This window comes from Larus michahellis, chromosome 10 (genome assembly GCF_964199755.1).
Source record: "Larus michahellis chromosome 10, bLarMic1.1, whole genome shotgun sequence".
NCBI lineage: Eukaryota > Metazoa > Chordata > Aves > Charadriiformes > Laridae > Larus > Larus michahellis.
In genome coordinates, this window is record NC_133905.1 from 24,355,897 (window position 1) to 24,383,539 (window position 27,643).

The 27,643-nt window shown below is 48.3% G+C and overlaps 1 protein-coding gene across 4 annotated transcripts; it reads right to left on the reverse strand.

Annotated features, from left to right (window-relative positions):
• Positions 1-27,643, reverse strand: CARD19 (caspase recruitment domain family member 19). 4 transcript variants are annotated; one of them, XM_074603391.1, is made up of 6 exons: positions 27,488-27,643; positions 15,396-15,538; positions 13,315-13,468; positions 8,946-9,005; positions 6,995-7,066; positions 1-5,277 (listed from the first exon to the last, which is right to left on the reverse strand). In XM_074603391.1, exons 1-6 carry the CDS (start codon positions 27,504-27,506, stop codon positions 5,165-5,167), a joined length of 561 nt encoding a protein of 186 aa, XP_074459492.1. In that variant the 5' UTR covers positions 27,507-27,643; the 3' UTR covers positions 1-5,164. The 4 variants fall into 4 exon arrangements, with proteins under 4 accessions (XP_074459492.1, XP_074459496.1, XP_074459493.1 ...); XM_074603395.1 differs by lacking the exon at positions 27,488-27,643 and adding an exon at positions 23,856-24,201; XM_074603392.1 differs by lacking the exon at positions 8,946-9,005 and having other exon boundaries at positions 27,488-27,640.

Genomic DNA, 27,643 nt, shown 5'->3' on the forward strand with positions numbered 1-27,643 from the left:
TTTTTTTTCTCAGTACAGGTTTTATTTCAATTTAATTGCCAGCTTCACCCCATTAAAAAAAAAAAAAATGCCATTCGTTTCTACAGAATTCAAGAAGACATACGTTAGGAGAAATGATTCCAAACCAGAAGGCCTGTGAAGTAGAGCGCACGGTTTGCATTTCTTCGTGTACCAGCAAGGCCGATTACACGGCCAAGGCACGGCCCCTCTCCGCAATAACGTCTGTGCACACAGAACAGCGGTGAGAAGCGCCCATCAACTGCAAATTTCTGACCAAAGGTTTTCAATGTATTACAGTATGAGGAAAAAGAAAAAAAAAATAAAAAATCCCAAGCGAAAGAAACAAAAAGAGTAACTTTGCCTCGGCAGCTTTGCAAACTCCGGCCAGCAGCTCTAAAGCAGCCCAGGCCGCCCCAGAATGGCTCGTCGCGTTACTCCAGCGCTGCCTGGCAGGCACACCACACTCCACTGACGTACTGCCAGTAGCAGGCCGTCTTTAAACGAAATCGTGCAAATGCCTTGTATGACCTGTCACTTTGCTTCCCGGCGCTCCCTGCACGCAGGCGGCCCCGTCGCTCTGCCTTAACTCTTCAGCTGGCTCGGCCAGCCGTCTGCACGCTCTGCCGGGGGGTTACCGCTGCGCCCCTCTCTCCTCCTTCAACCCACAGCGCCCTGACATCACCACCAGGGCGATCAGAGGCGGTTCAGCTTTACTCTAAAGTAAAAAGCCCATTCGCAAGAAAAAAAAATCCAGGGAAGGAAGAGGATTTTTGACGGGGTATCACCGGCTGAAGAGCACGAAGCTCATCGCCCTTCCCTCCCCTCAGGGCTCATGCACAGGTTGCACAACAGCAACGGGGACGGTCCCCGGCGGGAGCCGCAGCAGCCCCGTGCACGAGGCGCCTGCAGCAGAGCACGGGCTAAGCTGGGGGGGCAGCACCCACGCACTGCCCCCCTCCAGAGCCCACAGCTTCTCCTCATGCACTGGGGGCTCCTCAGGCTGGAAAGAAGACGGCTGAGGGGGGACCTTATCAACCCTTATAAATACCGAAAGGGTGGGTGTCAGGAGGATGGGGCCAGGCTCTTCTCTGTGGTGCCCGGGGACAGGACAAGGGGTAACGGGCACAAACTTGAGCATGGGAAGTTCCACCTAAACCTGAGGAGGAACTTCTTTGCTGTGAGGGTGGCAGAGCCCTGGCACAGGCTGCCCAGAGAGGTGGTGGAGTCTCCGTCTCTGGAGACATCCCAACCCCGCCTGGACGCGTTCCTGTGCCACCTGCTCTGGGTGACCCTGCTCTGGCAGGGGGTTGGACGGGATCATCTCCAGAGGGCCCTTCCAACCCCTGCCATTCCGTGATTCTGTAATCTCCTTCCCCAGGGCCACGCCAGCCCCCCAGCAGAGCATCACTCACCCAGCCACCGCTTGGCCCATAGTGCCACTAAAGCCCCAACGCTGCTGATGCTGCAGGGGAGAAGCAAACATTTGACTTCTTCAATGAGACTTGCACAAGGTGAGAGAGACTATGTTGAAAACGTGGCTGCTTTTTATTAGTACATTGACCGTCTGCGGCACGAGAACCGCGGCGTTCACAAGAATGGCCTCTGTCCTCTGCACACGTAACCACCTACTGCATTTACGCAGCCAGGACAACTTCCCTGCACATAAAGTAAAGCACATTCCTAAATACCTGTACGGTTTCAGCAGCAAATGCCAAGCTACTCTTGACTTGACAGGGAAGCTGGAATTCTGCAGCTAGAGGGGCTCACCCAAGACCCTGCGTGATTTATTTCCCAGTCGATAGCACGCCTTGCCTAGAAGGACCTGCCTCCTGCGCAGGTAACATGCAGGCTTCCGCCAGGAGCTGAAGATGGAGTTATCCCTTCATCTGCTGCATGGATGCACTCGCAGAGAAGTGTATTAAACCTTGGTATTCGCTCCTGAAAGAAAAACCTTCCAAGAAAAAGAACGTCTCCCAACCTGTGCCCGCGCCCAGCTTATAGCCAGCCTCACTTTTGCTTTTTAAAAAACTAGCACTGAGAGAGGAACAGATTATTTTGTATTCTTTGCTGTCAGGTCCTTCAACTAAAACACTGGGATGAACCAAGGCTCATTTTTCCTCTCTGCTCCCAGCCCCAACCCTGGGGATAGCTGGATTTTTGGTTTGTTTTTTTTTCCCCCGAGAGGCATCCTCATCTCAAGCAACCCCAGAAAGGGAAGAAACAGAGCCACAGCCTTTAGTAAACTTTCCTACCCCATATGGTTTTCGAGGCTCGAGAAAGTCGCTTGGTGTAAAGAACCGGGAGGACCACGTCCTGCTGGGGCAGCTTTAGCGTCCCGAGAGGGCTCCTGGCACCGCAAGGCGTCCTTGAACCAGCAGATTCTCACCTTCAGCTTAAATAAGGCACCGGTAACGTCTGTAGGTTTCGGTAACAGCTCACAACAATTTGCAACCTGTTATTCAAAGGGCAACACGGTGGATAATCCGAACAGAGAGAACCTGCCCAGCAGCAACAAGGCCTCCGTTTCTGCTTTAAAATGAGATGTAACTGTTGCGATTACTTTGAATAATGTTTTCTTGTGTAAAATGGGATACCGTTCCCCTAACGAGGTTTCAAAAGTGTCTTCAAGGCAAAAATTTAAAACCCCTTTGGATTTCAGAGGTATTTTTTTCTAGTCCCTTGAAAAGAAGCTGCTATAGGAGTTAAGCAGCAGTGAGGAAAGGGACATTTAATTTCAAACGTTACGAATTAGAGCTGGTTTGCTGGAGGGAAAAACCGACCTGTTGTCACCTTAAACACAAGGCAAGGCAGAGAGAAAACAACCGAACATAATTAAAGGCCTTCCCAAGAGGGAAGGCAGCACAAGAGCAGCTCGTTGTGTAACTAGGGCGGCAGAGCCTTGTGGTCAGCCGGTTCTGCAGAAAACGCACCCAGCTCTGTCACCTGCTTCTCCCTAGTAAGGGTCCCCGTGAAGACCAGATCGAAGAGACGCAAGAGCTGGTAGGGCGGAGGCAGGGGAAAAGAAGTCCGAATAAACTGCGCCGCTGGGTGTTACGTTGTTCACACGGCGTTGGTCTCACGCCGTGTTTTACACGGCAGCAATCAGGCTCTCGAGCCTTTACAATATCCCTCGGCCCACTGCTGATCTCGAGGGACGCCTGCCCGTCTACGCAGAAAACTCTTCTGCCAAGTGCTGCCCAGTGATGCTGGGGGAGCTGCTGGGGAAACGCTGGCTCTGCGGCCCAAGGAGTGGCCACAGCTGGGCAAAAATAGCCAGGGCTGCTGTCACCTGGCAGGCGGAGGCACCGCCGGCAGCGTAAACCCGCCAACAGGGAGCTCGGCTACCCGGATTCGGAATAAAGACTTCATCAAGTGGCTCATGCTGAACTTACAGTGTGGCTGGAGCGTTACCCATGCAGCCCGTCTGATTTCACCCGGGTGTTTCGGGGCGAGCCGCGCTCACACCAGCAATGGCCACGAAGACGCACCGTCCGTTCTCGAGATTTGACCTAATGGAGACCGCGGCTGCCTCTCCGCGGGGTTGGCTCGCATCCCAGCCACGCTCCAATGCCGTACGTAAAAACGTTTTACCAGAACAGCAGGATCCGGTTCCTCTGAGCCCTTTTTCATCTCTCAAGACACTTCCTGCAAATACCCTTTGGGCCTTTTATTTGAAAATTTGTCCCTGCACCCACTTGATACGATGTCGGATGAGCGTTGTCCTGGAAGGAAATACAGTTATCACGAGACGACCTGCTTTGGAGGAGGAGATGACATTTTTATAGCACGAATGAAGTTTAAAGTGGGAATACAATTTTCAGTCTGACGGTTTCGAGAAAACCACTCCAAATGACTGAAGATTTTGCACGGCATCCTCCGGTGCATGGTAACTTGTCACGTCGCCGCAGCTTTTATTCAGGTGACATTTGAGCTGAGCTGGGAATCTCTTCGCTCAGTCCGTGAATGAAGAGCCACAACGATTCCTTCTCACCAAGTACGGGGACACGGTCTCCCCAAGCTCCTTACACTCTTGAGTGGGCAACTGGAGAACTATCCACCGAAAACGCCACTTCTCACAGCCAGTTGAGAACGCCTGCGCCTCCCGCCTGGGAGGGGAAAAGCCCTTCGTACTGAGCCAGGCAGGAGCCAGCCAAGAAACCTTCACTTGCAGCCCTGACTCCCTGCACCTCCCTCAAGAATTTTAGTCTTACATTGGCTTCTGCGAGTTTTTCAGGTTTCAACTCACAGAAGAAAACCATCCCATCATAACATGACGTTACGAGTAACCTCAGGCTCTTCAAGTATATATATTTTTGGCCATTAAAAAAAGCCCCATGTCATGGCACTTAAGTCCCTGCAAAGTATCTTGGATTGCTTCAGTTTCTTACGTCTACAGACTGCAAAACACTTCACTGGAAAAGCTAAATAAATCTGAAAAATCTTCTCGGTAGTTTGAAGTGCTTCAGATGAGACATTCCAGTCCCTGGGATCCTCCGTGAGCTGGGAACCAGCCTGCACCAGCTCCAGCAACATTCAAACCACGGCCAACAGCTGAGCGGGCACGGGAACAAGGCCGGCCGGGAGCAGGCGTGAGCAGGAGAAGGAGAAAGCACGGCAAGTCCTAGGCACACACAAAGGCAACCGGCACGGATAAACTTCATAGGTGCCAGTGCCCACCTGAGCTCAGGCAGTGAGAATAAAGGATCCAGACAAAACAGACAGTCCTGAGATGGAGATCCATTTCTTGGTAAGGCTTTGAGCGCGTGTGGTTTTTTTAAGTGCTTTTCTTAAATTAATTATCACGAAAGACAGGCTAGCATTCTTTAAACAGTTTAAACAGATCCTTCATTCCAGTATAAAACACGTAGGCAAACATGGCTTAAGACCCATGATCACTTAGGATATCATTGTAAAGTTTGTATTAAAAATATTTTATAACCAAATGATAAATATTTTAAAATAAGCAATTACAAAAATAAATGGTCCGTTCCCATAAGGAAGGACATATATAGCTGAAACTCTGAATACATCTTGTGGCAACACAATTATTCATGAAGCTAGTTAATAAAATCTTTGGTATGAGCGTATAGTACATTAATATTCATGCACCGTTGTCTTCCCCTGGCAGGTACACTGTACAGACAAGTGAAGAGGCAGCTTTTCCTCAATTTCTTGATAGGTCTTCCAAATACAACATACAAATATTTCTAACGTGTCTTCCTATGATAATAGGAGAAAAGCCCAAGATTCTCCTGGCTCTTCCTATGACTTTCGCATCTAAAACAGAAACGAAGATGGGAGGAAAAAGAGTAAGTGAAGACAGTGATGACTCATTCTAGCTAGGAAGCAGCATCTATAAAAAATAAAAATCAGTTTCAAAAATGACTCGAGAGGAAAGCCCGTTTCCTTCAATATCGTATACACCAAGTGCCAAGACAGGATAACGATGAATCTGTTGGGATTCATCGCTGCAATTTCAGACCCAGGAAGAGGAGACCGTTCCTGAGTTAGGTAAGGGGGCAGCTTTACACCTGAGCAGAGCACCAGACGGTGCAAGCCCGGAACACCACAGCCAGGTCTGGTGGCCCTGTTACACATGGGGCATTGAGACCGCGCGGGTACAGGAAAGAGCATCAAAAACTGCACAAAAAGAAAGAGCCTTGGAACAAAAGGCTTTGAGAGCTTTGGTTGGTAATTTTAGCAAAGTGAAGACTGAGAGATGACTTCAGGCACGAGGACCTCCACAGGGAGAAAATATGAAATGTCAGCTGGCACAGAAACAAGGGGCTAAGAGGGTCTGCAATCTGGTGGAGAAAGGCTCAACAGAAATGACACGCTGCAGCTGAAACCGGTTTAAATTGAGAACAGGACACACACTTCTAACGCTACGGCCAATTAACTGGGGTCACGGGAAGCGATGGATTGTCTGGCATTTTGGTATCAGTCCTTGAATGCTTTTCTGAAAGTGCTTCTACTAAATGCTGGTGATGGAACCTGATGAAGGGAAGTGATGGCAGCTAAGGAAACGAATAAGTTAGCCTCCAGGGTCTCACAGTTCCCTTTTAGCCTTAACTCATGGACAGTCCAGCTGAGGGACTCTGATGTGGGAACAAAGGGTAACACAGCCCAGACTCCCACGTCACTTGAAACGTCCATGAACTGGTGCTACTGTAGCCTACAGCTCTGGATAGAAATTAGTAAAGAATGTCCAACTGTAACTGCTGTGACTGGGGCGTGAGAAGCAGAAGGCTTCTCCAACACCCAAATGGAGTCTGGGTCCCGCTCCCCACCTACCATGTGAAGACTGGCACTTCCCACAGCACCATGCGAAGGCTCGAGAGCAAGTGACACCTCTGAATCAGCTGCTCTCTGCCCCTGGCTCTCTCCCACTAGCGCTGACTCACCGCTTCGCTGAAAGGTGACCCGTGTGGATGCATCGACACTCTTTCTGCTAAGGGCTGCTGCTCTCGGGGCAGCGCTGGGCGAGTGGAAGGGAGGGCTGTGGAGAGGAAGAGGAGCTCTGCTCTGCTGCTGCCGCCGTCAGCAGGTGGCTTTCAGCCAAGGGGAAGAGTCAACGCCCAGAGCCAGCAACAGGGGCAACGGCTGCAGCTGCTCGGGCTCAGCAAATCCAGCCAGCGTCCTCCAGCCCCGGCACTGGCCGTGCTTCGGCCAGCTCCCAAGGGATGTGGAAGCCAGAAGGTCTGGGTCTTTTCCTGCCTCACAACTGCTGGGAACCATGACCCATTGCTATAGCAACAGGATCTCACATGACTGCAGTCTTTAAAAAGAGCCCCTATTTGTGACATCCTCTGTAGGCAAACTATCCTTTATATCTCAGCACGTCTGAAGCGCAATTTGTATCCTGACCTCATTAATGAATGAAGACATCTTGACCCAGTCTGTTAAGGAAGCCACGTTAGATCAAGAGGTGCGTTGCTCTCCTGTCACGTGCTAACGTAAGGCAACCAAGAGACAAAACCCCGGAGTCCATTACCTGAGTTACAGCAATACCAAAATATCGCAAATCCTGCAGCAACGCTAAAACAAGCGAGGAAAAACACCGGACCTAAAGAAAACGAAAAAGAAAACACATTAAGACAGAACAGAGCAGTGGAAGTTTAGCTCAGTTCATAAATCATCAATTGCTATTAATATGCGTAATTAAGGGTATTCAAATGAAGCTAATACATTCACAATTATGTATGTTCTGTGGCTAATGTGCTGTGAAGCACATTTACTATACTGCAATTAATTTTTACTACAGCTGCTTTGACACCACTCACTGTTCGCCTCTCTTCGTCTACCCATATCCTATTAAATGGAAGCGAAAACTTCCTTAGATGTTTTCCTGCTCCAAAAGTTTGTGCAAAACCCCCTCTAAACACTACAACAAAATACTAACCAGACTACTGGGACCTCACCACACAGCGCAGTATTTTACTCCATAAATAGCCCCCACCGGGCCAATGCGCTGCCTGTGGTAAGAGTCCATCGTATGAGACTGCAGTCCCTTAGAAGCAGACTTTTAGGGTTTTCTTTTTTCCCCACAGACGCTCCACAAATGCCACTTTCATGACAAAAGCAAATATTCTTGCCCCTGTTTCCAGTTCTGCTGGAAGCTGAAATGCACAACCACCCCCCCGCCCGCCCAAACCAAATCTCCCACCGGGAACGTTTCCTTCATGTGCCTGCCTGGAATTATATGCAGTTTAATGCTGATGTTCAACATTGATGTTCAGTAAAACCTTTCTAATTCATACTTAGCTGCAGACAAAACCTCATCAAGATTTATATCTGCTTCTTTATTGCCTAATATTCTATTTGTATTTACCACTTCGCCGTGAATATAGCTACAATTAAATCGCACCTGTCAATTTAAGGACAAACGTGCCGCAGACTTAACAAATTAGCGGAGCTGACCACGCGTACAATGACATGGAGAGAGAGCAATGGAGCAAGGACTCGGGTGGAATCTCCCCGCGAGGGCGGCCAGCAGCTGGACAATCTCCAGTTGGGAGGCCAGCTCTTGCATCAGCATGAGTAAGAACAGAAATTATTTCCTTTTCTTATTTCCAAGCGCTTTCCCTATTCTTCCCGTCCTGTTACGCTGCAGTCAGCAGTAGCGATGGGAAAAATCTGAATAGCAATTTGGCTCGATATTCAAAGTGACAACAGCACAGGCCAAAGCACACATTGAGTTAAACCGCGTTTCTGCCCCTCGTCTCAGTTCTCTCTCAGGGCAAAACTGCCAAAAAGGCACAGCTCGTAGAAGCTGCCTTTATTCTCTCCTAATTGTGTGCAAACTTCTAAATGAAATACCAAATAAGCTTCAATGATAAAATAGCTCACTACAAATTTTGAAAATTCTTCAGCTTTCTTTCAGCTCTTCAATTCCTTTTCAAAATAGCTTTCAGTTAATAAAATATTTGCCTCTGGAATCTGTGCATGGAGCAGAGGAAGGGGAAAAAAATTAACGTGTTTTCCTAAGGAAAATATATTTAAGTTCACCCTTGCCCATCTTCCTTTCCGTCTTTGTTTTCAAATGATTTGTACTTAAATGGAAAGCTTAAAGGAACTGACAAATTTTGAAAGTTCCATAAAAAAATCATCGATGACTTTATGCAAAATGACATCAGCAGCAGATGCACAGACCTTACTATTCAAGCACTGAAGAAACAGTGCCAGGAAGAGCTTAGCTATAACAGTGTAAGTAAAAATACGGTTGTAAATATTGATTAAACTCTACAGTCTCCTGAATTTCCTGGCACTGGTTCCCTCAACAGCAGCTCAGTATGCTCCCCTCCGCTAATCCCACTTAACTTGTGACAGTAAAGACATCATAAAACAAACTATTTGTTACATGAAATGCAAATTACATGAGAAAACAAATTGCATCATAATCTGAAAAGCCATTCCATCCGGTGACACTTTATGCATTTATTTACCCCTGTCATTTAGCATATATTTCTCCTTGTCAGTGTCTATCTCTGTGGAATCTGTGGTTTCTAGAAATAAAAGCAACACACGAAAAGTTAGTACTCAGCTCAAGCAAACAAACGAACTTAATCAGCACACGCAAAACTGTGCAAAACAACACATTTCAGAAAAAAATCCGATTTTGACATAAAATATGAACCCCTCCAAAGGTAAATCATCGCTGCAGTTAAATCTGGATACATGTTGATCAAAAGACATAGGCATATAGTCATTGGAGCGACACCTCCCATCCAGTGAAGCACTGACCGCATCAGTAACGTTACACTTGTTGCCCAAGGGAGGAAAGCAGGAGCTAATCCTTCCAAAATGCCAGAAATTTTCATTGTAATAAATACAAACTATTTGTTAATGTATGAGCTAATCTGAAAACACCCCCGTAATGTAATGCGTCACCCTTCTCTCTGTTCTCGAGTGAATCTCTGGGCATTGATGGACCTGGCAGATGAAGCACTTGGAACAAACTGCTTGGCGCAGGTTATTTATCTAAATTCTGGTCTCAGCGAAAGACACGAACAGCTTCTTTGAAAGTCTGGAGGTACTGTGTGCTGACATTTGGCGCAAATAATTTTTGCCCCTATCTTTTTGCAAATTCCAGTAGAAAAGGAGGTGGACCTTAAGACAAGGTGTTCAGCAGTTAGCAGCAATAAAGCTGTTTCTGCTTTGGGCAGAAAGACCTGCAGCTCTTTTAGAGGTGCCTCTGCCGTAGAGATGTGGAGATAACTGTCTGCAGAACACGCGGGCGACACCAAAGAGCACCGCTGTCGCCACAAACGGCAGAGGGATTCCTTTCCTTTAATGCATCGTGAATCTGCAGAACAACTTCTTTAGCCAAACCTCTGTGGTCAAGAGGGTTAAAAAAAAAAAAGAAAAAAGAAAAAAGTGAGAGCTCCATAGAAAAGAATTTGAGACTGTTGGGTTTCATCCTATTTCCTTCTTCTATGTGACAATCTGGACAAACCTAGGTGACAAAGGTGTCATCTATGTGACAAACCGAGGTGAGGTGCCTCGGAAAACCACCCTGTGCCCCAGTTCGGCAAAGAGAACCTGCCATCAGCCAGCATTAGATGGCGAACATCCGTCTACCCTGCTATACGTCCCTCTCGCCGGGGGGGAGAGGGTATGGCGTTCAAGCAGAACAGGAACATCTGAAGCACTCTGCTGCAAAGCTTGCGAGCCGCCGAAGCAGAAAGGGCTGCTGCAAAGCCCGGCGCAGCGCACTCTGTGTCAATGGCCATCTCACACTGCCGGCCCGTTTCGGGGCTGCCCTCACTAAGAAATCCTCACGTCTCACAGGACAGCACGGCCAAATCTCTGCCCTTTCATCAGGCTATTGCTGCGTGGGGCCGATCTCATCCCTCATCTTTCCAGTCTCTGTCAGCATTGAGAGAGATAAAGACATTTTCTGAGTCATTTGGAAGATCCTGGTTGGTTTCAGTAGCTCTGAAGTCGCCCGTGCCATGTGCCTCAGCCACCCTCTAGTGGGAATTCTCAGACATTACCAAACATTTCACTTGCAGTATCATACTTGAGGCAAAGAAATTTTCTTCTAGCACAAATTTCGAGGTTGTTTTAAATATGAAAAAGAAATCGTTGAAAGGATTTCCTCTGTAGAAAACATCTGTCGTACGTACAGCTGCATGTAATCTATTACAGAACTCTGTCCTGGCCACAGATCATCGGTGTCCTCATCAATAATTTCTCCAGGGGTTTTTTAACGCTGCTTGTTTCGGTTCAATCTGAAAAAGTCCCCATGTTAGGGATTCCCTTTTTTCTTCACATTTACGAATTCTAGTGTCAATTCTGTAAATGCTCAGTGCTAAATCCGACCAATTTAACAACTACTGCTACAAGTAACATTTAAGTAACACAAAACCTGTACATATTAGAGGTCGGAAGGATAATGCCTTTAATATTCAAAAGGTCCGAGTTCACTCAAATGAGAAATAACACCTCCTATCGAAAAGGGAGCTTTTCCTGAAGAATAAAATTGTTTGCAGTTTTAGCTTAAAATGCTGCACAGATGTTTATCGACCAGAACGCAGACATCTGGTTTAGTTACAGAACTCCTAAGAAGCAGCAAATCCATTAACACAATCATCTCATTATTTCCTTCTCAGGTCAATCTAACGGAAGGGCAGAACCTCAGCTGGAGTAGTATTTTAACTCCGTTAAACTACTGTCATTGTTCTGAGGGCGACAGCGTAAGAGAGTATATTGAGACACAGAGAATTTAATGACTTACGATGGTTACTGGGGTCCCCCTGCATAACGCAACCGCAGCAAAACAGCTTCGAGGCACCACAAAGTGAAGTGAAATGCTTTGAGCGCACGCACTTGTTATGCCCAGTCTGACCACGAGAAGCCCTAACCCTGCCTACTCGTGTGGCTACCCGAGTAAAAGCTCTCAGAAATGACCACGTAAATCACGTGCAAAGACGAGCAGGCTTATGTGCCAGCTAAAAGTGAAAACATCACGCGGACACTCTACACAAGTGTCCTTTCAGCTGGTTTGTCCAGGCGTGACAATGGCACGAGGCGGTGTGAGACTTCAGCTCCCCAACATCTGCAAAACTTCCAATGTGAGTTTTACAGGTACGGACGAATTCGGTCCTAGTACCCAACTGAATTCAGACTGTCTACAGGGGATGCAGTCAGGCCTTGGCTGCTGTGTACACCTATGTTAAGATAAATTTTCAGCAAAGGCTTGTATCAACAGAGCTCAAACTCTTAAACCATCAACACACTCTTGAAATTTTATTCTTAGTGACTACACTAAGACTTCTTAAGTTGCTCTTAATGAATAAAGGCTGTCTGCTGCCTTCTAGTCAGCCTGGCAGAAAAACCTGTCGCTCTTGAGCTCTACCCAAGCAAAAATGAGAGAGCCAAGACTATTTGATGTAAGAACCTGTTCCCCCAAAGGGCATGACTTCTGCAAGGGGAATATCACATCAAAAGCACTGCCTTAAAGCTGCTGCGAGGCTGAATCAACCGGGACTTGTGCTCCTCTGAGATTCTGAGGCAGGGATGGGCCCCGACTTCCCCAGTTCAAGATGGTTCATGTCTGGATGCGGAGACCTGCGGTAACTTTGCAGCCTCCCTGGGCAGGCAGGGAAATGGTGCAGCCTTCCACTGCTGTGTAGTTGTGCTGGGTAGATACAAACCTTTTCCTTCAAAATGAAAGGCAAAACAAAGCTGGACAACGCAGTATCTTCAAAGGTAATTACAATTTTACACGCCTTTTTCACTCCAGAAATAAAAGAGGTCTAACTGTTTTTTTTTAAAACCTATGGACTTTCGGTGTAACGGTTTGAATCTCACTGGAGTTCGACCCACGCGTCTAAAATTTCCCCAGGGCACGTAACTGTGGAGTTTTTTACAACTAGAAATCAATTGGCCAGTGAAGCGTTAGCGCTGTTAGATATTAGGTAAGAATTTCTTAAACTGCAGGCCCTTTGCAGCTTCATTAACTTAAATGTGGGAGCTTTTCCCTCAAGCTCCTCAAGACATTTCAGTATGTGGGATGCCTGAATGTATTTCCCATCCATTTAGAACATCGTTCTTTTCTCCAGTTCATTACGGGGGGGGAGGGAAGAAACACCAATGCATAGCAAACATTATCCCAGGTTGACAAGCCAGGCTTGGTACTTTTCCTTAAAGAAAAGAGCTCCTTGGCAGTACAGAATCAAATCTTTTTGAGCCTCAGCCCTTCTGAAGTACGTACATGTATATTTGGGGGGCAGCTTTACGGACATCGTTCAAGCCTGCCAGCTGCACAAAACAAATCCTAAGTGATTAATATTTCATCATTGCAAGGGCCAATGAAAGCTTGCTTCACATGAAACTAGACACAACTAGGAGATCTACAGATTGAGGGCAAGTCAAGCTTCTGGGCCACCGGAGTTTTGAGCTTAACGAATTTGAGGTTTTTAATGTTCTTACGTGCTAAAAGTCAGATGAAAGGCAGAGGAAACAGAATGAACCATTAAGCAGCAATGGTTATGAAGAGAAAAACTGTACTTCATACAAGTAATACCGCTTACATCTTGCACTTAAACTGTTTTAAAGATATATTTCATCTTTCAAAACAATCAAAGAGTTTTAGCCTGCCCACACTAGTCAGCAAATAACAAGAACTATGCAGTCAAATCCCCTTACGGCTTTTGGAAAATTCCAGTCACAAGACATTAATGTACACCCCAAAAATTATTTAAATAACATAAACAGGTTATTTAGATAACCTAAAACTCATCCGGATGAGGTTCTCTAATACACCGATGAGGAAATCCGCGACTCAAATCATCTTACAAATCAACTTACTCAAGACTTTCCTGCTTGGCAGGTCATTATACAGCTGTTCAGCATTGATCTGCAGAGCCCTGTAAAACTCTTGACAGTGTCTGTCTCCTTTCTTTTGAAGGTGCTTGATCAGATCTGAAAGTCTGGTATGGAGTGATGCCTTTGGATTCCTGAACTGTAAGAGAAAAGCACTCATCAGAGGAGAGATTACAACAGCTGGAGATCAATTCCACATCACTTTACAGTATGCCAGGGAGTGAAGATATGGAGCTTGGTTTATATTTGCTAAAAGAACGGGTCAAAAAAATGAGGGGAACCTAAAAAGGACACGCGTTGCAAGCAGTCTTCAAGACACTGAGCTCCATCTGGCCAGCACCCCATCACTTGATGGAGAGCATATTGCCTCCATTCTTATTTCTGGCCTGATAAAGTGACTCTGCCTTTCGTGTTCTCTCTGCATTCAAAATAACATGGTACTTGCTCTTCTGCAATTTGATTCTGACAGCTGCTGGTAGAAAATATCAATAAATCTTGTAACAAAGTTTTATGTTTTCAAGTTTTCCCATAGTTGCCTAGTAATGATCACCCCAAAAGGTACTTTATCCTGCTTATATTAGTCCCAATATTGGGGTATTCATCATCCCAAGATCACGTTTCATTGTTTCCAGCACGATTGACTGCTGCATATCCAGTGCAACGTGCACAAATTCTCATTACTTGGACAACACGGCCAGCAGTTGCAGAAGGCGGCACTTTTCTTCTGTAGTCCAAAACGCGATGAGTATTAGGAGACCTTACAAAGAGAACGCAAGCGCGTACCTAGCCATACACACGTCAAACTGATTTCGCTTTACTTGGAAAATATCCAAAGCCATTCTCAGCAAAGCATTCTGCTTCAGACCAGTACAGCAGGTAACATTTGTGGTACACTTTGTTAGGATCAATTCCTGCTCGAGGGGGACCAGAATGCAGCACACCTTATGCAACACTCCTCATTCTGACAAAATTCCCACAAGGTCTACTGGATACACTGAGATTGTAAGCCTCCTAAACACTCAGAAGAGTTGCCAGAAACTTGCTTGGGCCTAGGAGAAAGCAGTTCACTTCTGTCTGCTAAGTGCAGAAGCCACAAATTACGTTTCACGATTTTTTATGCATTTATTTTGAAGCTCTTGAGGGAATGAGATGATCTTTAATTGTGCTTGTCACACTGTTTATCATAACAGAGTGGCTAGGCTGTCCTAGCTGATGATCTAGCACTGCTCTACACCACCAAAACACTATTTGTCCCCATGGAGTTTGATTATGACAGAATTAGATCTGATTTTCCTAATGTTAAAATACTGATATGCCAAAACCTCAAGGCTTGTGCAGACAGTGAAGTCAGCAGAGGGCAAGTACAAACTGTTATAAGCAGGATCTGGGAAGCTTTTAACTGACTTTAACTTTCACTCCGCCTAAGTTTAAAAGAGCTTCCTCGCTAAAAACAGCTACCCATTTTTGAAAACTTCATGTCAGGGAGCGCAGCCTTCCTCCATACACAGTGGCACCACTAAAACTCCCTCCACCCGCTTCCCCCAGCTCCCACGCTCATAGACGGGACTAACGCCCCCCTCCTCTCCCAATACTCAAAGTTATTAATCACATTAATCAGCAACTAAAACCGATTAAGCTAATATAGAAGATTTTGTGGACACAGCTGGATGCAGCACAGATCATCTGACGTGACACTCCACACCGCCTCACGTGAGGAGGCAGGCATGCAGGGCATCTGGTCACACGCTGGGTGCAGTCCTGCCCCCGGAGCGGTTATAAGATAGCGTGCTCCTGCAGGCACGGCACCGGGCGGCACGGCAGGGACCCTGGCATTAGGCTGCTGCTGAAGAGAGTGCCCTCTCTCAGAACCACTTGGCACAGGGAACGTGCCAGCCCTGTGACTTCTCCTCTGATATGAGATCCCAGATACCACCGGTCAGCAAGGAAGAGGTGAGGAAAACTGGCTGCATGGGGCACCGAATGTCAAGTCGGGAAGAGGGAAGCCGAGCTTCTGACCCGCGAAAACAATGCAACATTCAGAGATATAGAAAAATTCATCAAATTACCTTTTCTGCTTCTGCATTGGTAAGAATTTGGGGGTAGACTCGGTTAAGCTGGAGAATAATTTTATCAACCACTTGCTCGTTCAGACGGCTATTGCTTGTAAGAAAATACATGTCGTGCTGCAGCCGATGACAATACGACTGATCTAGAGATAAAACAATACAAAGAACAAACCACAGCAGTTAATCAGCAGGCCGTTTTTAAATTCTGTAAATTTCCTTTTCCTAACGGCAGTAAATAGCTAAAATAAAATCACTACCATCATGTAATTTTAGAAAGCTGAACTACCTACTAGGGAAACACAACGTAGCCGTGTGCTTTGAAAGATCCACCCGCTTAAAATTACACAGATCTGAACTCCTGGCTGGTCACTTCTGCTGCATCTCACTTTCCCAAGGGAGAAGGCTGTAAATTATTTAGATGGCAAGCACTGATGGATATTTAATCAAATACAGTCCTAAAGTTGTTAAATCACTGAAAATTAATTTTCTAACATTTATGAAATCAGATTATGGAGTTTAAAACTAACGTGCATTATAAATTTTGCGATGTGAATGTGTATTTCATAGAGAGAGGTTCTCTCTGATGTAGAACAGTAAAAGGACATAAATTTGGCCTCAAATTATGCACATTACTGATACTGGTATGCAGCACAGGGCTGGTCTTCGCCTGCTGCTTAGCACCCAAGGACTGCCGCAGAGCGTGGGGTGGGACGGGACGGGATGCAGAGAAGCTCGCGCAGCCAGGCAGGCACACAGGGAGCCGACTGAGCTGGAGTGATTTGGCCCTAATGTCACCCAGCTCTCAAAAAGCTCATCGCCGCCTTTTGTCTACCAGGAGACTTCAGCAACTCGCCCAGCGGAAACTGCCCAGGCTGAAACAGAACCGGAGCACCGGGAACAGCATCTCTGCCAGAGAGTCATGAAGTTTTTAGAGAAGGATTTCTACCTTCACTTCACACGAGAGTGGGGAGAAAGTGCATTCAAAAAGTGGTACATTTTTGCCATGAAGTACACTCAAATACCCATACAAATAAAACACATCCTTTTCTATTAACCCAAATCTCTGCAAATACACAGATCCGAACTCGCTGTTGGTTTAGGCACCATTTCCAATTTGAAAGCAATGGATTTTGCAGGAGCGCAGCTTTCCCTATAGCTGCTTGTCTACAGTCCCTAGATTAAGATACAGGCACAGACTGGTTTCGCGGGTTACTGTGCCCTTATCAGATTTAGAAAGAGAATGTCTATGACCGATGCTGTCTGAAATAAGTGTTAAAATGTCAGTACAGCACTTTATAACCAAGCAGCACAGAAAACAAAAACAAAACACCACCAGCCCCACAACATTCCCCTTTTAAAGCAAACGTGTAGGTTTTATAGTATTTTGGCCACCAGAAAAAACGTAACCATCAGCCCTTTGTGCCCTGCAATTTAGAGACGATAAACAAAAGAACGGAGGAAAAGATCCAGAGAACTCTGGCACGATGCACTACACCTAGGTACAGCCCTTGCCTTTTCTATACCATGTCCTTTTTCTGTGTCTGTGTGGCATGAACACCATTTACAGGAAAGGGTTCAAGAAAACCTCCCAGTGTGACCCAGGAGACTGTGAAGTTGTGCCTCTTCATCCAAATACTTTTTGGGGAACGAAGTGCCACAGTGCAGCTCCCTCCTTGTTCTGCCTCAGCTACGTGATTTGTAGTGCCTCTCAGTGTCACCGACAACTCTGTACCTTCTGCACGCTTACAAAAAACACACATTAAACCAGGGTCTTACAGCTAGCAGAGCAATTAAACTTCAAATAGCATCGTGACATTCAAACAACGAATTACAGCAAGTGCTAAAAGCATGACAAGGATTCGAGGCGACGAGTATATAAAGTAAAATAAAAGCAGGCTCAAAGTGTCATCTCCCTCCCTGCTCCTTGCTCTGTTGCTGCCTTGCCATTACCCATCCCTGCACAGGCAGCATGCCGAAGTATATTAGCAGCAATTACACCAGTGAAGTTGACTGTGACCAACTGATGATCACATTTAAGTGAAGATCGTTTTCTGAGCAGTCAGGAGCACGCCACGTCCTCGCAGCGCTTTTCATTTACACGCACTCATTAAGCCATCACCCATCACCAGTCTTCCCAAGGGCTTTTTGCTGCCCCCTGAAACCTGCGTGCTGGGGTGCTGTACGTTATGTTACGGGGCATAAGCCTCTCTGAGATTTCAGGGGTGGCTCTTTTCTTCCCATCTAAGCCAAAAGGCAGGAGAAGAGAACGAGGTGACGCTCTTGGCCTCTCTGGCTACTGCTAAGCTGCGCCTGCCAAGGCCAGGTCTTACACCTGGCTCAGGCATCCGCAAGACACTTCTCCATCCTATGGGACGGTCCCTTTCGAAGAAGCACCCACAAAGCGGTCTGCTTCCTCCCCATTCCCACAGGGACAGTTCACCCGCGTGCGCCTTCGCCTCCTCCAAATTTACTTCAGTGTTTAGGATGGGGTGCAAGGTTTAAAATTTTCTGAAGAGCGGTTATCAAGCTCAACGCTAGCTCAATAAAAGCAGAGCAGAAGTAACTTTCAGTATCTCACCACTCTCTTCCAAAATCTTGTGTCTCTCCTCCAATTCTGAGAAATCTCTGCCCAAACCAGACAAGGAATTGCCTTCGGGCTTCTGGTAGACCAGAGAAGTGAAACTTCCCACCGACACCGCCCACCAGTGCAGAATTGTGCTCCAGCTACTAAATTTAAAGAAAACACAAAACCAGCCCCACCAATCCTAGCGGCTGGAACGCGGCACCCTGCTTTGGAGCGATAAGGGTATCTGGAAAGCACACGTGTGCATTTGAAGCCACCGCGCGATGCTCCTGAGCCCAGCTTGCCCCAGGAGCTCCATCAGCTTTGTTATGCCGTGGACTTGCTCCCACGCACCGCCAGTCATGGCCCAGTTCTGGGTGCGTGCAAGAGACGGCCTGTAAATTCCCCGATGAGGGGGAGAGGGCCCCCCAAGCCTTCAACAAAATGCCTCAAACACTCGCAAGGAAATAAATAATGCAGGCCTGACCTTCAAAGAACCGACAAGGCTCTGAAAGCGTGGGAGGACTGCCTTGTGAAGACAAGATAGTTCTGCCACTCACGTGGTGAGCTTGCTAGTTCTCAGTTCTCGAGGCCACTGTGTCTGATAAGTGACCTTTGCTTCATTATCCACGAAATGCATACGAAAGTGCACACCCTGCATATGCTAATGAAGATTACAGAGATCATCCTAAACATGTATGACTATGGCACCCCTCTCTCCACCCAAATCATGCCACACGGCACCTGGGAGAAGGGAGAAACCCAGGACAAGGCTGTCCTTGGCAAGGCGGGTGGACCATGCTAATTCAGCAAACATAAAAGGGGAAAATAAGTGCCCCCAGAGAGGGAACAAAGAAGATTGTGCCTGGGAAGATTCTTCCCAAGAAAGAAGAAGATTCCCTGAAAAAGACGCTGGAACCAGGAACGGTGATCTCTTTATCTCTCTCTTTATCTTTTCCTTTCTCTATCCCTCGGTTTCCCTTTTCTCTTAGAGTTGCTAAGTAATGGTTAGAATTGTTACGTAGTGACCTTAAGTCCCGCTTGCCATAAATTGTATACCTGTTGTTCAGTAACACGATGCATATCTCACCGCTTGCCATAATTTGTCATATACCTAGCCAATTATCGCGGACTCGTTAAGACCTATACGAACCATTTTGGGAAACTAATAAATGTTTGTATACAGACCCTGAGATTTATCTCACCTTAGTCTGCACTGTTGGGGATTTACGAATCTGAGTCACTTACCCCCACCTCTTCCCTGTGGGACGTGACAGCGCACAAACATGACTGTGCTATGAAGCTTTACTATCACTGCTCATGAGCAGCCACGTTTTAAGATTGAACACGCTGTCCATTATTTACATCTTAAAATAACAGAAACTCCAAACCAGGTAACTTCACAATCGCAGCAATATGTGCTGCCGCGTCTTAAGATTAGGGAGCGGTGGTTTGGGGTATTCTGCGCATCCACCTTTTACCTCCCTGCCTCAAAAAGGCAACAGTTATTGCAAGGAAAATTTGAAATCTTTATGCTAAGGAGACTTTGTTTTTAAGCAGGAGTCACCCCAGCATTAAAAGGAGGGTCGTACTGTTGGACAGTACTTCCCTAGAAAGTTCAGAGCAGCAAAATCGGGAGGATAGGTCCATGAACCATGGCTGACAGCACAGGCGTGGCATTGCCAGGCATTTTAATGCTCTCAGACTGCATTAGGATTACATCTAACTCCGAATTCGTAATTTGGCATTACTGCAGCTGCACCTTCTCCTCCACTAGAGCATTAGTCTAACTGGGCTTAATCCTATCCACGGGCTGGGGACCCAGCGGCAGGTTTGCTCGGGCAGGCAGCTGCAGCGGAGGAGCCTGCAGGGTTCCACACAGCCGGAGGGCTGGCAGAGGACGGAGCTCAGCCTGGCTGAAAGAGGCAACAAATACAGCTGAGACTGGATACCACATCACTCAAGCTGACCAAAAGGTTGCTTAAAAAAGAGGTCGGTATTTTCCTTACCCAGAGGACATGTAAACCTGTCAAAGAGTCAGACAGGAAACTCAGGAAATGTCTTTGACAGTTGAGACGAAAACATGACTAATAATTTCATGTTGTTGACTTATAATGACTGCAAGCCCACGACACATCATACGCGACCGCTTTTTTTCTCTTACCCAAAGCACAAAAGGCCTCTAGCATACAGCATCCCCATGCCATGCTAACATACACAGCCTGCACCTGACCACACGCACGGAAGGAAAGGAAGTACAAGAATAATTAAGAAATATCAGAGAAAAGCAAAAGATTACCAGTTATTTGTGGCCAGCAGCTCCTCAAGCAGAGAATAAAACACAACAAATCAGTGATGATAAATGCGCAAGCAGCAAATGACAGTAACAAAGCGACACACTCATAATTTTTCACCTGCAGGTAAAAATCACCCCCACCACAACCTTTCATAAAATGACACATCTCTATTCTTGCTTCCAAACGGGCAATTAGGCTTCTGGCAATAGCTGCGGAATGACCCAGCCATTATACTAAGTGCTGGCATTTTAAGGCTGCTGAAATATATTCTGCTCTTGGAAGTAACACGGCTCATAAAAAAATCTGACCATATGTGACCGTAACGTGCCAGACTGTCTTCTACAGCCCCTGCAGGAAAAATGTGAACGGCGACAGAGCCCCCCTTCCCCAAGCTCTCCTAATTCAACAGCAGTGTGTGTTCACAGAGTTTTTCAGAGACAACTCCTAGTCTAGGCACTGGCATGCCAGACCCTGACGGCAGCCAGGACATCAGCCAAGCGCTGTGGCGTTGGCACTCTTGCTCCATAGGCCTGTGGTGAGATGTCTGGTCCCTAGAAGGTGTCACTAGCCACTGGCACAACGCACTGATAACACAGACCACAACTTTCAGGTTATAGTGCCTGTCAAAAACCCCTTTGTTGTTTCAACTCTGCTTAATTATTCTTACCATAAAAGACCCGATGTTGTTTTCTGTACAAGGAACATCAAATGGGATTTTGTCTCTCACAGCCCTCCCCCCTCCATATGCTCCTCTACAATCTGCCTTCGCTGCCCTTCTGGATAAAACCACCTGGCCGTAGGGACCTGCCACCTTAGACCGGGGTCTGCATTGCCACCTCCCGTTTATCACAGTAGATGGATAAATCCAGCTGCATTTCAATTTTGCAGGCTGCAATCAGCCACTCCTTCTACACCGTGACATGTAATCGCTCTCATCCAACGTTCGGGCCCTGGGAGCACAGATGCTGCCAACCATCTTAAGTCAAGCGGGTAGACCTCTCCAATTAATAACTCCACCAATATTTACGTAAGAACTCTTGATACTGTCTCTGACACCACTGTACCTTTATTATGGCTTCATCTTTTGTTTGTTTTTCCCTTAACAGCCTCCTTCAATTTACCAAGCAAACAGACAGGATCAACACAAGCAGATAAATTTAAATACAACAAACACAAAACCCAACGCATCTCTCTGACGTTCTCTGTAACAATACACGTAATTTGTAAACATCCATTCCAGAAACCTCAATGCCATCCGCTGGGCAATGCAAACACAAGCTGCAACTTCATAGAATTGTATCATAGAACCACAGAATGGTTTGGGTTGGAAGGGAACTTGAAGACCATCTAGTTCCACCCCCCTGCCCTGGGCAGGGACACCTCCCACCAGCCCAGGTCGCTCCAAGCCCCGTCCAACCTGGCCTTGAACCCCTCCAGGGATGGGGCAGCCACAGCTTCTCTGGGCAACCTGGGCCAGGGGCTCACCACCCTCACACCAAAGAATTTCTTCCTAATCTCCAATCTAAATCTTCCCTCTTCCAGTTTAAAACTGTTACGCCTTGTCCCATTGCTCCACTCCCTGCTCCAGAGTCCCTCCCCAGCTTTCCTGAGCCCCTTTAGGGACTGGAAGGGGCTGGAAGGTCTCCCCGGAGCCTTCTCTTCTCCAGGCTGAACCCCCCCAGCTCTCTCAGCCTGTCCTCACAGCAGAGGGGCTCCAGCCCTCCCAGCGTCTCTGGCCCTGCTCCAACAGCTCCGTGTCCTTCTGCTGTTGGTGCCCCAGAGCTGGAGGCAGTACTCCAGGTGGGATCTCACCAGAGCACAGCAGAGGGGCAGAATCCCCCCCCTCGCCCTGCTGCCCACGCTGCTGGGGATGCAGCCCAGGAGGCGGTTGGCTTTCTGGGCTGCAAGTGCGCATTGCCGGCTCATGTTGAGCTTCTCATCCACCAGCACCCCCAAGTCCTTCTCCTCAGGGCTGCTCTCAAGCCATTCTCCACCCAGCCTGGATTTGTGCCCGGGATTGCCCTGTCCCGCGTGCAGGACCTTGCACTTGGCCTGGTTGAACTTTATGAGGTTCGCACAGTCCCACCTCTCCGGTCTGTCCAGGTCCCTCTGGATGGCATCCCTTCCCTCCAGCATGTCAACCATGCCACACAGCTTGGTGTCGTCAGCAAACTTGCTGAGGGTGCGCTCCATCCCACTGTCCATGTCACCGACAAAGATGTTAAACAGCACCGGTCCCAGTACTGACCCCTGAGGAACACCACTCGTCACTGGCTTACACTTGGACATCGAGCTGTTTACTGCAACTGTTTGACTGCAACCATCCAGCCGGTTCCTTATCCACAGAGCGGTCCATCCATCAAATCCATGTCTCCCCAATTTAGAGACCAGGATGTCATGCGGGACAGCGTCAAATGCTTTGTGTAAGTCCAAGTAGATGATATCAGTTGCTCTTCCCTTATCCACCAACACTGTAACCCTGTTGTAGAAGGCCACCAAATTTGTCAGGCATGATTTTGCCCATAGTGAAGCCATGTTGGCTGTCACCAATCACCTTATTTTCCATGTGCCTTAGCAGAGATTCCAGGAGGATCTGCTCCATGATCGTCAGGCACAGAGGTGAGACTGACTGGCCTGTAGTTCCCCAGGTCTTCCTTTTTTCCCTTTTTAAACTCTTTCCTGTTTTAAAAAACTTCCTGTAAAACTCTTGGATGATTTTCATAAACTCAGTAAAGGCAAGCTGACCACAAAAACTTGAAGGCACGCAACCTGCCATTTGTACGCATTCATGCAAACTCACTCCTGAAGCACCTCAGGAAGGAGCTGAAAAAGTCTCTCTCAACAAAATGTTAGCTTAACACTAACTTAGGTTTTGGCTTTTCCCTCTCGAGAGCCCAGGAAAGGGATACTGAGGATTTAGGAAGGAAACCGACTTCAGAGAAATGGCCTGAGCTGATCGGGTTGCGCTGGTCACCAAATGCACCCCCAGTGAAGGGGTGTGCTCCTGTGGGTGCAGGACGCTGTGCCACCCTCCCCAGCCTCCTCCCCTCCCGGAGCCGAATGTTGCCGAGCACAGGCGGAGCTGGGCCCGAGGGCAAGATTCCTCTTTGCTGCCACAGGCCGTGGGGCCGGCGGGTCAAGGTGCGGCCTCGGGCGGCGGGGCCCGGCACACGGCCAGGCCCGTCCTCGCCGGGTGCCGCCGACGCCCCGGTTCAGGCAGGTGCCCGACCGCACCCGCCGGCCGCCAGCCCCGCGCAGGCTCCTGCCGCCGCTGCAGGGCCGCCGGGCCCGGCTGCCAGGCGGGGCATCCGCCGGCCAGAGGTGGCACGGCCGGGAGGCGCCAGCGCCCCACCGGGGCTCGGGCCGCGCTCCTCCCCGGGGCCGCCACTGCGGCGGCCGAGCCTTCCCTCGGGTGAACGGGGCGCCGGCGACACCACAACACCCGCCCGGGCCACACGCGCGGCGGCTCCGGCCGCACAGCCCCGCAGCGCAGCGGTGCCGCCTCGGCGAGCGACCGCCTCCCGCCCGCCCGAGCCGGCCCCGCCGCCGAGGCCCCGCGTTCGCCTCGCCGTCCCTGGGCTCTCCCCGCCCCGCACTCACCGGCCATGGCGGCCCCGGCCCTGCCCGGCCCGCTGGCGGGCTGCCGGCCTTCCTGCTGGGGATGGCGGCGGGGCCGGGCCGGGCCGGGGCGGTGCGGCCTGGCCCGGCGGGGCGGCGCCAGCCGGGCCCGGCGGTGGCGCTGGCGGGGCGGCCCGGGGCGGCTGCCGGGGCCCGGGCAGCGTGTGGTGGCGGGTTCCCCGCGGCCCCGGCGGCCCGGAGGGGGGAAGCGCGTCCCCCGGGGGCGGCTGCATCTCTCTGGCCGCGCAGGGTGAGAGCACGAACCCGGGCTTGCACAGCCGGCGGGTCTGAAACACTCCACTGCATCGTTAGCGACGCCGCAATTCACTTCTCCACGAGTAATTTAACTGTTCAGAACACCACCTCTACATTCTCGTCACATCGTGTGCAATTTGTGTTTTTTCTTGCGCCGCGGCGCTGCACGCGTTTATTTAGACGGAACTACAACGTGTAAGGCAAATTAATTGGAGTCCAAGGTGCAGGGACAACTTCTCTCAGTCAAGGAAAAGCTTGCAGTGAAACTTCTAATTAATTGGGATATATTAACTTTGTGAGGGAAGAAGTATGAGGAAATCTGTGCATTTTAAAACCTCCTGTTAGCACAAAAATTCATCAGCGTTTAATTACCCAGCGAGGTCTGGAGGGCGACACGCCTTCCTAGGTATAAGTGCTGCAGAGGAGCGAGGCTGAGCCTTAGCTTGGCAAATTGTGATAAAGAAAGGGCTACGTTATTTATTACTACAGGTGTTTTCACTGCAAAATCTGGTATTTTTATAACGGATTGGAAAAGGCGAGTTCCTAGTATGGCAAAGACACAGGGTGATCTGTAATTACGACTTGCGTTGAAACCATGAAGAAAATGTTTATGTTGAAGAGGGAGAGAAATCTTCCAGAAGGATTAAAACCACAGTAGACATGGCTGCCTCCGGACTGGTACATAAAATGCTTCAACTACGCAACTGCCCTCACACGGCCACCTCTCCTGGAAACAAATTTCTTCTCGTAAGCAGCAAGTCCCCGAGCAGCGAGGCACACCTTGGCCAGGAAACGCCACCATCGCGTGGATGACCACAAGTCCGCTACATCCTGGGAGGTTTGCCCTGATCCCTGCCATCTGAACCCAAACGTGTGGGAAACCTACACCAATCTACCGAGACTGGCGAAACAGAGGGATAATGAAACGTGCGGCCCCTTGCTTTGAGTGGTGCCACGTCTTGGGAACTTGTAGCACCGAAGCTGGAAGTCAGCATGTCCCGACAGAGCTGAAGCCTACCTGGTAGGCTCGAGTTGCCAAATAGGAGGGAAGAAAGGATTTAGTGAGGGCTTGACTTTGTGCTTGGATACACCCTGTAGACCCTCTTATGAGAGACAGCTCCATCTACCCTGGCAGTTTAAAAAAAAAAAAACCAAAACATAAAAAAAGTGAAAAAAAGAGAATTTGTTGGAAGTCTGGGGGCACTGCACCCATCGTGGTCTCACGGAGGAAACGTCACACCAGCACAACCCCAGAGGTGGTGCGTGAGGCCTCCGCTCTTGCATGTCCTGTGGCAGGATTTCGGCTGGCAGGGTTACCCACACAGACCCGGGGAGGCTTTCTTCCCTATAATTTCTTTCTCTCCTCTCCCCTTTGTGTTCAGTGCCTGGTGGAACAGCTCTCCAGAGAGCGCGGCGTCGCACCCCAGCACCACATTGCACACGCCTGTGCTCTCTGTCCCGCGGAGGCCTTCCTGCTGAGCACGGCCGCAACTGCTGTAACTCACACCGTTACCTGCGCCTGCATTGGCAAACGAGAGACCTGAATGCCCTCATTTACTCTTGAAAATGCTGGTCTGTACCTCCGCACTGCAAAGGAAAGCAGCTCTTTTTTTCTCTAGGAAGCGTAAGAACATGGGGGGAAAAAATCTCACTGAAATATTTTTAGTGTTATCAAATGCTGTGACATTTATGGTGCGTGTCCTTGGGAAGATGAATAAACATCCTGAGTTTACTCCATTTACCCTCAGGAATCCAGATCTTCCAAACAGCATTAAAACAGATTTTTAAATTACCATCAGTGCACACGGAGGCGTCGATCATGCCTGTATCAGAGCCATTTTTCACAATGTATTGCAGTAATAGAAACAGGCACCTTGTGGAAAGAAAATTGTCTTTTTATAACTCCTTTCATCATATATTTTTTTTAAGACCATTTCATATGTATATTAAAATATTACAGTAACAGGTGTTGTCTAGTACTAAGAGGCAGCGGTAGTATGGCATGCTGAGGATTTTTTTATGACTGTTTTATACTATTGTGGATTCACTGCGTTTTGTGTCTCTGCTAAAAAAAGCTTCCCTGGAATTGCTACCAGAATCTTAACCACAAAACTGAAAACCTGGTCATCTTCATGTGACATAGACTAAAATCTCTAATGTAAATTTTAAACATCTTTTTAGGGGACAGTGTTTCCCAGCGCTGTGAGCGACATTGAAGTGAAAATCAATCAGTCAGGAGAGCCGCGGTGTACAGCGCCACATTGCCTGGAGATATTTTTGTCCTATAGACTCAGATAATTATACTTGTCACCAAGGGTTAAATATATCTCCTCCTTATGCCCGTGGCACGCGGGACTTCTGCAACCCTATCGCTCTTAGGTTTGCCTTGGAAAGACAGGTCCTCAGAAGCCGCATGGCCAGAGCGGAGAGGGACACCCGTCCCAGGCACGGGGCACGGCTGTGGGGAGACACGTACTTGGCAGGAGCTGGGACACCGAATCCCCTCCCACGGTATGATCCGTGACATTCAGAGAGCACAGCCGGACAGGGAGGATGCACGCTCAGTACCGGTAACGGCCCTGAGCCCTGTGCAAACGGCGCTATGAAACCCTTACGCTCTTTGAGGCGAGTAACGCTGATTTTCGAACCCTCCCAGGCCAAGCGGCGCTGTGCGCAGCCCTGGCTTCCTGCTGACGGCAGGCGTGCCACATCGACAGAGCCCAGCTCATTTCCAAAACTCCGTGATTCATTTCAGATCTCCGTCTCCTAATTTAGCGGCTAAACTAAGTGACCCGCCCAACAATGTTTTATTTTCCAGCATCTAAAGGACAGCAGATATATTTCCTGGTTAGCTAATCTCAAAAGCCATTACTGTTTCCCCCCTGCTAAACTGACTGATTTGTTTATTTGACTGAATTATTTGATTTACTAAATATTACCCTTGTCCTGGCAGCAGCAGCATGTAGTGTTTCCTTGTTTTATCTGTTAATTGTTAAATCACAATATGGTTTCTTATTTTCCCACAGCTGAAGAGGACTGGATCTCTTTAGGAACAAATTAAATCCAGATCCAGTGCAGGCAGTTCCTTTAACAAAGCATTTCTTTGTGTTTAAGAAAATACAATGACATATTTCTTAAAAGCTCAGATTACACACTAAGCTCCCTTCAGCAAGTTTCAGATAATCATTTATAAAAACAGACTCTGAGACAGAAAAGAAACCAAAACGGGGCAGCAGCGACTGGCTGGCCACTCCCGTCGGAGCCGCTGCCTCTCCCGGCTCCACACTTTAGTTCCTGCAGATTCGGACTTTTCAGACTGGTCGTTTTCCCCAAGTTCCTCATTACAAAGACGCACTTACATGTCTTGTAGATCATCATCCATAGGTTTCACGCGTTCGTGCTGCGCCCGGTGCACGTCCAGCAGGGCAGCCGGAGTGCTGTCCTCCTTGGATGAGCAGAGGTCACTGGCAAGAGGAGAAATGAAAGTGAACTGGGAGGAGCGGGACCGGCCGTGC

Bases quoted from the DNA above. Each gene is read 5' to 3' on its own strand.
- CARD19 (XM_074603391.1), bottom strand. The intron at 13,469-15,395 runs GTAATTTGATGA...TTTCTCTTACAG, and splicing joins CCAATGCAGAAGCAGAAAAG to TTCAGGAATCCAAAGGCATC. The intron at 9,006-13,314 runs GTAAGTTGATTT...TTTTATTTCTAG, and splicing joins GCCAAGCAGGAAAGTCTTGA to AAACCACAGATTCCACAGAG.